Genomic DNA, 16,232 nt, shown 5'->3' with positions numbered 1-16,232 from the left:
GCATTATATCTGTAGATTGCTTTGGGTAGAATTGACTTTTTCACAATGTTGAATCTTCCCATCCATGAGCATGGTATGTTTTTCCATTTATGTAGATCTCTTTTGGTTTCTTGCAGCAGTGTTTCATATTTTTCTTTGTATAGGTCTTCTACATCCCTGGTTAGATTCATATTTTATCTTTTGGGGGGCTATTGTAAATGGTATTGTTTTCCTGATTTCCTTTTCGAAGTTCTCTTTGTTGATGTAGAGGAATCCAACAGATTTTTGTATGTTATCCTGTATCCTGCTACTTTGCTGAATCCTTCCATTAGCTCCAATAGCTTTCTTGTAGACTCTTTGGGGTTTTCTATGTATAGGAGTATATCATCTGCAAATAGGGAAAGTTTTACTACTTCATTAACAATTTGGATGCCCTATATTTCTTTTTCTTGCCCTATTCTTCTAGCACAGTGTTAAATAGGAGTGGTGATAAAGGGCATCCTTGTCAGGTTCTCATTCACAAAAGGAATGCTTTCAGTCTCTCTGTGGAGAATAATGTTGGCTGTTGGGTTTGTATAAATGTCATTATGTTGAGGAATTTCCCTTCTATGCCTATTTTATTGAGAGTTTTTATCAGGAATGAGTGTTAGACTTTATCAAATGCCTTTCCTGCATCAATTGAGTTGATTATGTGATCCTTTTGTTTTATTTATGTGGTAGATTACATTGATTTGATTTTCTAATGTTGGACTGTCCTTGCATACCTGATATGAACCCCACTTGGTCGTGATGTATTATATTTTTGATATGCTGTTGAATTCTATTGGCTAGAATTTTGTTAGTAATTTTTGCATCTGTATTCTTGAGGGATATTGGTCTGTAGATTTCTTTTTTGTGGTGTCTTTGCCTGGCTTTGGTATCAGGCTTATGCTGGCCTGTGCTCTTGAGTGCGGAGGGAGCATGGGCAAGGAGGGTGGGGGCACCCCACAAGCTCACATCCCTCCAGCACAATAGTTGTGTGGCTGTGGTGAGTGGGGTGCATGTACCTGAGTTTTTGCAGAGCAGGAAGCACTCCTGCCTGACTCTGGCTGTGAATGCAGCGTTACCCCTGCTTGGCTGCAGCAGGTAATGGGCCTTTCAGCTGGGAATGCTACTTACTTTGTCTCAATATGGCCATGCTGTGCAGGCTTAGCTAGCAGGGTGCCTGCACAGGTGACTGGAGGGAACAGAAGGCAGTTTGGGACCATAAGCTTCCAGCATGAGTGGCTGGGTGAAGGGGTGGGCACCTCCAGACCGTGGGCCCCTGGCTTGGGGGTGGGGTGGTGGTGAGAGCCACCAGACTGTGCTCACAAGTGTGGAGGAGGGATGAGTGAGGAGGGCAGGGGCACCCCACAAGCCCACATACCTCCAGCGAAGGGGGCTGGGGTGAGCGTGGTGAGTGGGGTGCATGCACTTGACTTTTACAGGGCAGGATGCACTCCTCCTGGCTATGGACATGAGTGCAGAGTTGCTCCTGCTTGGCTGTCCCAGTGGTGGGGGTTTCGGCTGGGAATGCTGCTTGCTTTGTTGCAATATGTCTGTGCTGCTCAGGTTTGCTTAGCAGGGTGCCGGTGCTCCAAAATTCTCCACTTCTGCTGTTTTCGTATTGTCTTTCCTTCCTCCTGGTGCTCAGTCTAATTTTTTAGTCTTGTCTTTGATGCTTAGCGTTCCTCAGGTTTCATGTATATCTGATTCACTTGTTTTTGAGGGCCTTTCTTGTAAGACGGACATTATGAAGGATGTGACGACTTCACCATCTTGGACCACCTCTCACTTTCTGCATTCTTATTGAATCAGCTTAGCATGAAGTAGGTGATATTATTTATCCTTATTGCTCAAATCAGAAAAGTGAAACAGGAAAAGTTTACTAAATTCTCCTGGATAATGAGACCATTAGTAATGGCAAAACTAGTATTCAGACCAAGATCCTCTTTTTATACCACCATATAATACCTCAAGAGGGAGCAATGCCTAGTTATTACATTAAAAAAAAAAAAAAAAAAACCATTGCCATCGAATTGATTCCAACTCATAGCAACACTATAGGACAGAGTAGAACTGCCCAATAGAGTTTCCAAGGAGCACCTGGTGGATTCAAACTGCCAAGCTTTTGGTTTGCAGCCGTAGCACTTAACCACTAGAAATGGTAAAATATACAATTCATGTATATTGTCATAATAAAGATCTTTGTAGGGGATTTATGTAAATGTTGTATACCACGGTGTCATTTGTAATAGCAAGAAATTGAAAGTACTTAAATATCAAGTATAGAGATGTTATTAAATTATAAGATACATCCACACAATGGAATATTATGCAGCCATTAAAACCATGTTTTTAAAGAATGTTTAATGACCTAGAAAATGCTAACGATAAAATTTTAAGTAAAAAATAGATAATTTTATGTGCATAGTATTATCCCAATTATGTAATATAAATTTTATATATATACATATATATCTACATATACATATATATATACAGAAATACACTTTCTCCTCACTTGTCAACATAGTAAGATTCCAAAGGCCAGGTCCTAATGCAAAATCTGTGTTATGTGAAAATGGAGGATGACCATATCAGATCACAGAATGGAAAATGACTACAGATTTTTTTACTACTGTCATAAATGCAAAATGTTGGATAACGAGACAGTCAATAAATGTGGAGAAGTTGTACACACACACGAACACACACACACACACACAAACCCTCAAAGAAAATGTACCAAAATATTAATGGTGGTTAACTTGGAGAAGGGGTGCAGTGACTTTTTTTTTTAATTTCAAAATTAATTTATGAATTCTATAAGAACATGAGCACAGGAAATAAACCCATTAACCACAAATGAACAAAACTAGATTGGTCTCAGCTTTTCTTTGCAACACTAAATGACAAAATACAAAACATTATATGTATATAGCATTATAGGAAGTAGAAGTTTATATAGTTAAAGTATTCATCTGTATAACATTTCTTTCAATAAGAATTTTAATACCTTAAATAAGAATAATGATTAGGTGGAAAGGGTACAGGGAAAAAAATACTAAATTCCTTATTATTACCGGTGTACTTTGTAAACTTTCTTCCCTATATTTTCTGTATTGAGTGTGTTACCTTTTATTAGCAAAATTAAGCAAGTGTTAGAGATATAATGCTAATAATACACTGAGAAAATCCTCTCAAGGCAGAGCTAGCATCAAGGCCCGTTGAGTTTGTCTCTGCCATCTTAGGTTTGTCTCTGTATGCTATGCATGCCTGCCTACATGTCAGGCGCTAGATTAGGGCTTAAAAATGCTTGGAACTCACCAGCAAGATGCTCTCCCAAGACATCCAGCGGATAGGGAGCACTGCCCGGCCCTGGATCCGGTAGTAATCACCACTGTACAGGTTCCTGCTCATTCCAAAGTCAGCTATCTTGATGGTATAGTTTTTACCCACTAAACAGTTTCGTGTGGCCAGATCTCGGTGGACAAAATTAAGAGAGGAAAGGTATTTCATGCCAGAAGCAATCTGGGTAGCCATGAACTTCAGGTTTGTGTAACTAAAGAAATATAAAAGTAAAAGGAATGTTGACTATGGAAACAAAGCCATGAAAGATACACATCCTAAAACCTCAGTATCCCCTTTCTAGTTGTAATGTGTCTCTCTGCATTCCTTCAAAGGGTAGCTGCTCCATTATCCCCTGCCTTTGGTTGTCCCCCATTGTCCCAGAACACTGACAAACTTTCAGGTTTACTGCTGCCCATCTTCAGAGCCCAGGCTAGTCTCATGAACGCAGCAAATGATAGAAGACCTGGCTTATTTACCTGACAGTGGGTACATTGCCATAGGTAGAACTGGGGGGCTCATGGCGGGAGAGAAACTGATTGAGGTCTCCATTCTCCATGTACTCAGTGATCATGCAGAGGGGGTCATCGGTAATACACACAGCTAAGAGGCGGATGATGTTTGGGTCCTTGAGCCGGGACATGATCTTTATCTCCTTAAGAAAATCGTTCCTTTGGTAGACACAGACATAGATAAACCCAGAGGTTGCCAGAGGTAGAATCAAGAGGGAGGAAGAACACACAGTAAAGTCTATTCCTAAACATCACACCAAACCTTGTTTCCATTTTATAACTTTAAGAGACAACACAGAAATTGGTACCTGGAACTGTCTCATTCTACTCATCCTTGATCAAGATGCATCCTTATTCAACTGTAATATTTTGGAGGACAAGAGCCAGGACATTTATATTTGTATCCCTAGTATCTAACACAATGCTTGCCTCATATAAAGTGATTAATATTTGACGAATCAAACATATGCTGCTAAAAATTACTCTCCAAAATGAGACTTTTCACTGAAAATCATATCTTAAGTGCTCTAGGGGTATTTACCTTCTTTAAGAAAGCCATGGAGTCAGTTACCCAGCTAATAAAGTGAAGAAACTTTTTAATAAGATCAATAATCACCTTCTGGTGATCTGAGAATTCTTTATTTTTTTCATACTGGCTTTTCTTAATATAGAGTATAGCTGTAGTTAATTACAATGTACATTTGGTAGCCTGTTGAAAACAGAGCTGCTTAAAGGCCATGGTGGCAATGTGGAGTCATTGCAGAAAAAGTACTTACTGGACTAATAACTATTTGAGTACATGGTGACAGCCAACCTTAAGTCATAAAGTGAGCTATAACCTACCCAGTAGAAATATTTGGATCAGCGAAACCACTAGCCCACATTCCCAAAACTATAGGAGCAGACCTGTGAGTTTTCTAGGAATCCTATGCTGGGACTCATACTATGTCAATATAAACCTCTTGGAATCCATGTAGTCCCAATCCAAGATCTCCTCATCTTCTGTTCCCCTTCAGCCCCAACCCAGGCGTTTCCATGGCTTGGCGGGGCCTAGAGACTAGTCCATACGTCACTGCTAAATGGGAGCAGGTACAGGCACAGGAACACCAAACCTCACCAACCAAAACCATGGGTAAAGGCCTTGTCAGCTACTGGTTTGTTTCTCTTTGGCACTTTCTCCAATGATGAACCAAGATTAATATTAGGAATACTCTGTCTCTCTGTGGGACCCAGAGGATGTCACTTTTCATTCATATGAACATCCTGAAGATTGAAATTACCACAGTTAAAATTCCAAAACCTCCAGATTCCATTTCCTGTCCTCTCTTCCTTGTTCATTCCATATTCTGTCATTTGCAATACCTCTAACGAAACTGTTACCATTTTTGGAATTTATAATCTTTTGGGGAATAGCAATAATAAACTTTCTCCCACTTTGAATATCGGTGAGACAAAGCAAGGCAATACAAATGGGAAAATGCATATGTTACCCAGATGTGCGGATTTCTCTGAAACACAACCAGCTTTCAACCAGCATGCCTCTCTGGGTGAGGATTAACTCATCATTACTGTAATGGAAAGGCTGTCAGACAATGGAGTATGGCTGGAAACTGCAATTTATGTAGTAAAGGAGCCAAGAGATTATTAGCCAGTTGGAAAAAAGCTGCTAAAGGACTGTGGATCCTTTCGCTTTGAGGTCCATGAGTATTTATCTAAGTAGAGATGGCTTCTCATTTGGGGGGTTACCAGACATAGAAGAAAAGGAGCATAAAGAGAAAAAAAAGATAGAAAAGTAAAAAGAACAGAATAGGCTTAGCAAGAAAGATGTGTGTGATTGTAAAAAGTTTGTCAGAGGCAATGACATGCAGGAGTATATAATGGCTAAAGAAATATCTAAACTATTGTGTATGTTAGGAGGTGTGGTGCTATGCAAAAGAGATTAGGAAGTACCGTAAATACGTAGGAAATAGAATGGAAAATGTACATATTTGTTTGAGAGAGATGGAGAACAAAGATGACTGCTGACTCCGTCAGAAAAAATAAAACCTAACAACAGAAACACAAAAAAAAACCTTGCCATCTCAAATGAAAAGTTGTTCAGAAGTTTCCAGGAGTGCCCCTGGTGTTAAAGACGAAAATCACAAAGGAAAATTCCAAATGCAGACTACAGACCTGGCGTTCTTGTTGGCATCTGCTCGGAGCATTTTCACAGCCACCAGGACAGGCTGGTTGGCACTGACGTCTAGGGCAAAATCTTCGTCTTTGAATTTTTCCATTCCCTCCACTTCACAGAGATGAACCTAGACAAAAGTCATCTAGTCTCAGCATCATCATTTCTCCTGAAGATGGCTCAGTACTCTTGCTGGGCATTTCCTGGAGATAAACTAACTCTTACAACTCAGGCAAAATGATCAAAAGACCAATAAGAAGATATGTGTAACATATCATTGATTCAAATAATCGATAAAAACAGTCATAACATACCCAGCTGATACGATATGTTACTACCTTATAAAAGAAATACGCATTGATTAGAGGATGGTTACGTGAATGAATGAGCCCAACATAGTATTTTATTACAGCACAGCCCACTATAAAATAAAATCCAGTATAAATGTTTGACCTTTGATTTAATGAAGTTTATAGTTACTGGATTATACAAAGCATAAGGCAACTTCCCCTATAAGGTAATCCCTTCATATGAATCAGCCTTTTAGGTGACTCTTAGGTACCAGTAACAGTATATTCAGCCTGATTTTTCAACTCAGGGGTCAGAATTAATACGTATAGATACAATACATATGAATACATATACATACACAGAGAGATACCATGGGCCCCTTTACCTCCTTCAACACCAAACCTACACAAAGATGGAGCATCTCACCCATGTTGAGAACCAATAACACTATTCTTAAAAAGCTAAGAATTATATTTGGAGTTTAGATGGCAGTGTTGAAGAGCTCCCGTGGCACTTAAATCATTGCCTTGAGTTCTCAGAATGTTCATGTGACGTAAGACAGAAACCCTAATATCACATGCATCACGCTGAGGTCAACTGCGAAGAGTGTTCCTCCTTATCTTAGTTGATGATTCATTCCCCAGTGCCTGATTCTGGGACCACAGGCAGGGGTGAGGTTGTTTTTGACCATTTTACATATAATTCTCATTAACAGGAGAAAAACAAAGTGACTTCAAGCAGCAGGGTGTTCCTGGACAGTTCATAAAGGATGATCACATCTGTGGGACTCCACCCTTTATAACCTATTATAAAATTTTGAAAATATTTAATATTTTTTCAGGGTATCTGAAGTCTAGTGGCTTGCCTGCTTTAAAAACTCCTGTCGCTATGAGTTGGAATCGACTCGACAGCAATGGGTCTTTTTTTTTTTTTTTTTTTAATATAGAAATCAGAAGTCCCAGGAACTCTACCAAACCAAAAACCAAACCCAGTGCCATCAAGTCGATTCCAACTCATAGTGACCCTATAGGACAAAGTAGAACTGCCCCACAGAGTTTCCAAGGAGCACCTGGTGGATTCAAACTGCTGACCCTTTGGTTAACAGCCGTAGCTCTTAATCACTATGCCACCAGGGTTTCCCAGGAACTCTACTGCTGTTTGATAAAGACAAGGTTGACCAATACTATGGACAATGCAAGGAGGGACAAGTGGAGGAGACATTCAGTTGTGAGTCCACTTGTGGAAGAGCTACTAAAGACTGAGCTACTGAAGACAGGGAGCACCACTCAAAGGGTCAGCTTACCTCCCCAAACTGGCCTTCTCCCAGCTTCTCCTTGAAGACTAAGAGTTTCCTGGGAAACTCTTCCACAGCCACGTCTTTTCCAGAGAGCAGGTCCATGGTAACAGCAGGCACTGAGTAGGTGTTGCCTCCTGTCACTCCCTGAAGGTTCACAATGTCGGCCTCTGCGTAGTGGGGCACCCCCTCAGGCCCATTCGTCTGGATAGGCTTCACAATGCCACTGCAGCCTGGGAGGATGAGGGCAGTAAGTCTCGTTCCAAGGGGAGAAATTCTGACAGGAGGGTTGGAACATACCCCTGAAACAGTCTAACCCACTTCATGCCATTCTTTCTTGGAGAACGGTTTTACCTCCTCTGGGGACTCTTCCTTATGGCCTTCAGAATGCAGGCCATCCCTTTGTCTCCCATTTTTCTCCTCAAAATACATGATCATTAACCACCTCCTTGGCTAAGATTGCTGAATTGTGCACCACTCTTCTATACTTGGTGAAGCTCTAGGAAGTTTATGCTGCATAAGGAGGGGAGTATTACAGGGTTAGGGTTTAACATCACAGATCCTAAATTTTAAGACACGATCAATGACCGAAAAATCTAGGAAAGAAATATCTTTTATATTAAATGTACATGATGGCCTTAAAGAAGGGTGGTATTTGGCTAAAATGAGAGGAGAGACAAGGCCATCTTAGAGTGTATGGGGTGGGAGTGAGGATTAGACTGCAGACCACGGCGATGCAAGATTTATCTGTGCAAGTGACTGTGGGTGTGGGGGCACTAGATGGGACAGTGATTAGCATAATCGAACTGAAAGATTTAGACATCTTATATCGCCCTTTACAAATGAGAAAATTGGATTGCAGATAAGTTAAAAACAAAAATGCTTGCACAATTCCAACAATCTGAAATTCTGGAAAAGGCAGAACGATAGACAGTAAAAAGATCACTGGTTACCAGAGGTTCAGAGCAAGGGTGGACAGAATAAACAGGTGGAGCACAGGGCACTTTTAGGGCAGTGAGACTATTCTGCGAGACACTGTAATGGTGGGCAAGTGACATCCTGCATTTGTCAAAACTCATAGGACTGTGTAACACAAAAGATAAACCCCTCATGTAAACTCTGGGCTTTAATTAATAACAGTGTATCAGTATTGGCTCATTAATTTAATCAATGTACCACAGGACGCAAGATGTCAATGATAAGAGAAACAGTATGCAGGGGGTCAAAGGGTATGTGGAAACTCTTTCTACTTTCTGCATAATTTTTCTGTAAACCCAGAACTACTCTAAAACAAAGCTTATTTTTTTAAAAAAAGCTTTAGTATCAAATGTACATGATCCAGTTTAGAATATATCCTAACTTTAAAAATGTTAAAATATCGGGGTAGGGGGATGTTTTGGACTCCAGAGAATAGGTAAAATTACTTTGGTTCAGCCTAAGAAATAAATGAGTTTGTATCTTTTGTTCTTACTGTCCCTGTGACATCTCCTGAGTTCAGTGTGCACCTTCAGTGTTCACTACCCATTGAGTGATAAATGCATGTTAGTTTCCTTTCTTCCTTCTAAGAGTTCTCCTTCAGGCCAGCTCCTGGAAAAGCCTATGCTCTCCTACTGTGTCCTGTCTGCTTCTACAGCTAGCTCCAGCTGAGCTCTCCTGAACATCACAAAGTCATCTTCTCCTGATTTGGGCCACTCTTAGGTTGCTGACCTTATGGCCAAGCTGCTCCAAGCTTCAGTGATGACTCCAGCATCCTTTTCTGATGTCACTCTGCAGAACTTTTTAAAGGACATTTGGGCTTTGGCTCAACAGGGACTGTCTTACCAAAGCCACGCCTTTATTGAGAAAAGGCAAGAAATATTTACTCATAATAAAATCTTGTATTATTTTAATAAATGTTTATCAAAGAGAAAACAATAAAAGGTAGATAACCCAATTATCTAGATGGCTACAAAGTTGGAATTCCAGAATACTTTTAGCTTCACTTACTTTTTTTCAGGAGAAATTCTAGTCCTGAATTTATCTCTAATAGTCTTTGGTGTGGGGTGAGTATCCTATCTGTACCTTTTCTGCACATGTAAAACAGGGAGATTGGACTAGCTTATGTTCCCCTGACATTAACTCCCTCGTAACACCTTTTTTTTTTTTTCTTCCAATATTTGGGCTCCTCCAAACATCTGCTATGTTCAGCAACAGGGGAGAGGTGCTCAGATTAGGCTAGAAGCAGCAGCAGACCAAATCTATAAAGAGAACGTTGACATCTCAGGAAGTTAGCAGGGCTAAAAATAGATTTGGTTGACGAGGAGCAATAGTGTCTTATCTTCACAATGCTTGTCAAGTCTTCTCCCTCAGTTTCCTGCCCACTATTTCATTCTCACCTGACTCCTCCTCCCCTGGAGCAAATTCCGGGAGTTTCCGTATCAGCCTGGATGGCTCCTGGTAGTCAGGCCGAAGGGGAAAGATGCGATCGTAGGTTGAGTTGGACTCCTGCTCACTTGGTGACGAGGAGCGATTATTGTTGAACATGCTGGACTCACTTGGCAGGGAAAGGCTGACTGTCATTTCATCATCCAGCATCCTCCGGGAAGCCTGGAAGAGAAGAACATGGGAAAAGAGCATTGTGAGGTACAGAAAGCAATTTGGCCCTTGCCTGGCTTCCTGAGAGCCAGACCATACCTGAGCCTCATGAGTGGGGGATGACCAGACCAAGAGAGACCACCTAGGACCCCAATGTTGACTACCCTCAGGAGGCATAATATAACCTATCATGACCACATGGGGAGGCCAATAAGAGCCTGGAACCCCAAGGCTCGGATGGGCTTCATGGTTGGTGAGAATGTCTGTTCTCAGAAGGGTAGCATATTCCCTTGGGACATGGAAGCTTTGTGCTAGTACCCTTCCCATACCTTACTCTATGTGTCTCTTCATTTATATCCTTTTTTGTTGTAATAAATCTGTAGTTGCACGTACGGTATAAAACCAAAAAAAAAAAAAAAAATCCATTGCCGTCGAGTCGATTCCAACTCATAGTAACGCTATATGACAGAGTAGAACTGCCCCATAGGGTTTCCAAGGATCAGCTGGTGGATTTGAACTGCCAGCCTTTTGGTTAGCAGCCAAGTTCTTAACCACTGCACAACCAGGACTCCAAGTGTAGTATACTCTCTGTGAATTCTATAAGTCATTCCAGTGAATTATCAAACCCAAATGGGTAGTGAGAGCGGGGAAGTGCTGGTGTCTGCCTATCTGGCATTCTAAAGAACTGTGTCCTTTTAACTTGTAAGCCCTGACTTAGCTCCAGTGGCTAGGGTCAGAGAAGGGCTGCATGGGCAGGTGGTCTGAAGCAATGACTGTCTAACTTGTGAGCTCTGACCTAGTTCCTGGCGACTAAGGCTGGAGAGAGAGCTGCTTGGGTGGGAGAAGGAGGATGTAGAAGCGAAAGACAAGGACTGGGTCCATCTCCACATTTGGGGGATTGGATTCATGTCGATCCTTACCACACAGTTAGTGACAAAGGTAGGATTTACCCACTTTATCTCTTACTTAGTGCAGGCATGTTGACACAAAGGATGTCATCACTGCCTTCCTTAAACCTAGCTTTTCCACTTACCGTTATTAAACTGCAGAAACTCTGCAAGTGACAGGGATGCAGTTTGGTCCCACAAATACCTGTGTTGTGGGAACTTAGACTGATTCTTCATTTCTACAAGGCAGAATTTTACCTCCTAATCTCGATGCTACCAACATTCATTAACATTCATTGAAATATTTATAAGCATTATTTATGTGACACTATAAGAATTTATCAGCAGCCAAAGATCTCTTGAATATTACTGTTTTCTATAATCTATTAGAGAGTTTTGTTAAATTTTCCTTTAGTTGCTTTGATTTGATGTAGACATGAATTAAGATGCTCATTAACAAGTATACTGTAACATTACAAATCAGCCATTCTTCACCTGATAACGCCTCATTATTTACTAACAAAAAAATAATATGCCTACAAAATGAGAAAGAAAAGCCCTAAGTGTCAGGGATCTGGTGGCAACTTACACCTAATACAGGAATAAGAAGAGTAATACAACTAATTGTTTTGGCATCCTGTCTAATGTCTACCCCCTGTCTGTCAGTTCGTCATACTGTGGTGGCTTGCTTGTTGCTATGATGTAAGAGTCTATGCTACCAGTACTTTAGATACCCACAGAGTCACCTGTGGTGGGCAGGTTTTGGTGGAGCTTCTAAACTAAGACAAACTACAAAGAAAGGCCTGGTGATCTACTTCCTAAAATTAGCCAATGAAATTAGCCTATGGATCACAACAGAATATTATCTGATATAGTGCTGGAAGATGAGTTCCCTAAGTTGGAAACCACTCAAAATATATATATATATATATATAAAAACTCATTGCCATCGAGTCTATTTCAACTCATAGTGACCCTATAGGACAGAGTAGAATTGCCCCTATAGGGCTTCCAAATCTGTAACTCTTTACAGAAGCAGAACGCGACATCTTTCTCCCAAAGAGCAACTGCTGGGTTCAAACCACTGACCTTTCAGTTAGCAGCTGATTACTTAACCACTGCTCCAGTAAAAGCAAGCATAGTAACAATTGTGAAGATAGCACAGGACCGGGCAATGTTTCATTCTTTTGTCTTTGGGGTTACCATGACTTGGAGCTGACTTGAGTGCAGCTAACAACAACAATCTAACGTGACCTACGTGCTCCTTTAAAAGGGCAGTACCAGCATCTGTACATATGTGACTTGGATTTAAAAATAAAATGTTCCATTCCAACAAACAGACTTTTGAGTATTTAATGGAAAAACCTAGGTGTTTGTTTCACCCACTAGACTGAAAGGCCTTTGGTCACAATACTACCTCAATGTGGAACATGGAACCTAGCATGCAATAAGTACTCAATAAATGTGGGTTGCATCTCTCAAAGAAAGAATGCTGAGGATACCATCAAGAGTATCATACTAATATTGCTACAGTCTAAAGGTATGTTAGGTAATGATTCTTGGAATGTATGTGTGTGCTTGAGGGTTTTCCACAAAAAGTTCTGTCCCCTGAAAGAAATCCTGGGTGTCATTCTAGAGCACCTGGGTGTATCTTACTTAGGAAAGAAAGAATTCCTGGAATGATCAAGTTAAATATTCAAGGACAAAATTTTTGCTCTTCCCTTTCCTTGAGAATCTCCAATCTACCATTTGTATCCCAGCCAATGAATATATTCCAACGAACCTCAGAAGAAAGAACCAGAGAAGAATGGTAAATTTGAGCTCGAATAAAGAGAAAAATAGCTTATAGTGGAGAACATGACCCCCTCCCCAACCCAACTAAAATGTAATCATAGCAGACAACTCAATAATGACATATCAGCTTCAATCTGCTCAATAAACCTTCAGTCTTCCAGCCTCCCTCTCTCCTATTCTTTGCTACCCCTCACCATGGAACACCTCATTTTGAAAACCCAATGTGTTTAAGCATTCCAAAAGAGGAAAGGATTGCTTATTGCCTCATTAATACCTTGAAAAACATCCATGCCAATGGACAAGCTCTCTGTGGATTATGCCTTTCAGTCATCAGCCACTATTTGTGAATTGGAAACTTTAATTTAGTGAAGGTGTTCAGGATGATGATAGAGTCCTTGGGGGAAGCATGGAGTGCTCCTATGTGAAATATCCTTGCCTAAAAAACCTTGACATAAACCTCAGCCATCTCAGGAATCTCAACATGGAATAAGTCAGAAAGAAATTCAAGCTACTTCATAGGGTCACTCCTCTTACTTCTTTGATTTCAGCCCCTTCTTTCTGTCCTCCACCACATGTCTGTCAGCTTGTTCTTCTGTGATGGCTTGTGTGTTGCTATGATGCTGGAAGCTATCCCACCAGTATTTCAAATACCAACAGGATCACCCATGGTGGAGAGGTTTCAGTGGAGCTTCCAGGCTAAGACAAACTAGGAATAAGGACCTGGAAGTCTACTTCTGAAAAAAAGATTGGCAGTGAAAACCTTATAAATAGCAGCAAAACATTGTCTGTCATAGCGCCAGAAGACGGACCCCTCAATTTGGAAAAATTAAAAATACAACTGAGGAAGAGCTGCCTCCTCAAAGTAGAGTCAACTTTAATGACGTAGATGGAGTCAAGCTTTTAGACTTTCATTTGCTGATAAGGCATGACTCAAAATGAGAAGAAACAGTTGCAAACAGCCATTAATTATCAGAATATGGAATGTACGAAGTATGAATCTAGGAAAATTTTAAGTCATCACAGATGAAATGGAATGCATAAACATCAATATCCTAGGCATCAGTGAGCTGAAATGGACTAGTATTGGCCATTTCGAATCACACAGACATATGGTTTACTATGCCAGGAATGACAAATTGAAGAGGAATGGTGACACATCCAATGCCAAAAAACATTTTAAGATCTATCCTGAAGAACAATGCTGTCAGTAATAGGATACTATCCATATGCCTACAAGGAAGACCAGTTAATATGACTATTATTTAAACTTACACACCAACAACTAAGGCCAAAGAAGAATAAATTGAAGATTTTTACCAACTTCTGCAGCCTGGAATTGATCAAACATACAATCAAGATGCACTGATAATTACTGGTGACTAGAATGTGAAAGATGGAAACAAAGAATAAGACTAGGTAGTTAGAAAATATGGCCTTGGTGATAGAAACAATGCCAGAGTTCACATGAGAGAATCTGCATGACCAATGACTTCTTCGTTGCAAATACCTGTTTCCAACAAAATAAGTGGCAGCTACACATGTGCACCTCACCAGATGGAACACACAGGAATCAAATCGACTCCACTATGGAAAGAGACTATGAGAAATGTCAAAATCATCAGTCAGAAGAAGGCCAGGGGGAAGCTGAGGAACAGACCATCAATTGCTCATAGGCAAGCTCAAGTTGAAGTGGAAGAAAATCACAACAACTCCAGGAAAGCCAAAGTACAACCATAAGTATACGACACCTGAATTTAGAGACCGTCTCAAGCATAGATTTGATGCATTGGACACTAATGACTGAAGACCAGACAAGTTGTAGAACGACATAAAGGGCATCGTACATGAAGAAAGCAAAAGGTCATTTACGATACAGGAAAGAAAGAAAAGACCAAAATAGATGTCAGAAGAGACTCTGAAAGTTGCTCTTGAACACAGAATAACTAAAGCAAAAGGAAGAAATGATGAAGTAAAAGAGCTGAACAGAAGACTTCAAAGAGTGGCTTTAGAAGACAAAGTAAAGTATTATAATGAGATGTGAAAAGACCTGGAGATAGAAAACCAAAAGGGGAGAACATTCTCGGCAATTGTCAAGCTGAAAGAACCAGACAAAAAATTCAAGCCTTGAGTTACAATAGTGAAGTATTCTATGGACAAAATACTGAATGACACAGGAAGCATCAAAGGAAGATGGAAGGAATACACAGAGTCACTGTACCAAAAAGAATTGGTTGATGTTCAACCATTTCAGGAGGTAGCATATAATCAAGAACCGATGGTACTAAAGGAAGAGGTCCAAGCCGTACTGAAGGCATTGGCGAAAAACAAGGTTCTAGGAAATGATGGAATACCAAATGAGTTGTTTCAACAAACGGATGCAACACTGGAGGTGCTCACTCATTTATGCCAAGAAATTTGGAAGACAGCTACCTGGCCAACTGACTAGAAGAGGTCCATATTTGTACCTGTACCAAAGAAAGGTGATTGAACAGAATGTGGAAATTAGTGAACAATGTCATTAATATCACACACAAGTAAAATCTTGCTGAAGATCATTCAAAAGTGGTTGCAGCAGTACATCAACAGGGAACTTGTAGAAATTCAAGCTGGATTCAGAAGAGGACACGGACCAAAGGATATTATTGCTATCAGATGGATATTGGCTGAAAACACAGAATACCAAAAAGATGTTTACCTGTGCTTTATTGACTATGCAAAGGCATTCGACTATGTGAATCATAACAAATTATGGATAAGATTGTGAAGGACGGGAATTACAGAACACTTGTGCTTATGATGAAACTGTGCATAGATCAAGGGGTAATCATTCGAACAGAACAAGGGGATACTGTGTGGTTTACTGTCAGGAAAGGCGTGTGTCAGGGTTGTATCCTTTCAACATACTTATTCAATCTATATGCTGAGCAAATAATCCAAGAAGCACTTACTGATGAAGATCAAAGACCACAGCCTTCAGTGCGGGTTACACCTCAACATAAAGAAAACAAAAATCCTTAGGATGGTCTTCATCAGTAAGCGCTTCGAGTCCTCTTCCCTTTCAACAAGTAAAGTTGTGTAATCTGCATATCAGAGTTGTTAATGAATCTTCCTCCAATCCTGGCGCTGCATTCTTCTTCATATAGGCTGGTTTCTCAGATTACTTGCTCAGCATATAGATTGAATAAGTACAGTGAAAGAATACAACCCTAATGCACACCTTCCCTTATCTTAAACCTCATGGTATCCCCATGTTCTGTTTGAACGACTGCCTCTTGGTCTATGCACAGGTTCCTCAAGTGTACAATTAAGTGTTCTGGAATTCCCATTCTTCACAATGTCATGCATAATTTGTTATGACCACA

At 40.4% G+C, this 16,232-nt stretch overlaps 1 protein-coding gene across 2 annotated transcripts in view; it reads right to left on the bottom strand.

The window, feature by feature from the left end:
• The window catches only part of DDR2 (discoidin domain receptor tyrosine kinase 2), a 238,325-nt gene that overhangs the window by 14,646 nt on the left and 207,447 nt on the right, over positions 1-16,232 (bottom strand). For both annotated transcript variants that reach the window (XM_010594918.3, XM_010594920.3), the window contains 5 exons: positions 9,991-10,201; positions 7,625-7,848; positions 6,033-6,160; positions 3,828-4,019; positions 3,328-3,562 (listed from right to left, as the gene is read on the bottom strand). In XM_010594918.3, coding sequence (XP_010593220.1) covers positions 3,328-3,562; positions 3,828-4,019; positions 6,033-6,160; positions 7,625-7,848; positions 9,991-10,201 — 990 coding nt within the window. The remainder of the gene's footprint in view (positions 1-3,327; positions 3,563-3,827; positions 4,020-6,032; positions 6,161-7,624; positions 7,849-9,990; positions 10,202-16,232) is intronic.

This window comes from Loxodonta africana, chromosome 3 (assembly GCF_030014295.1).
Source record: "Loxodonta africana isolate mLoxAfr1 chromosome 3, mLoxAfr1.hap2, whole genome shotgun sequence".
Classification (NCBI taxonomy): Eukaryota; Metazoa; Chordata; class Mammalia; order Proboscidea; family Elephantidae; genus Loxodonta; species Loxodonta africana.
This window is presented reverse-complemented; position numbering and strand designations above follow the sequence as displayed.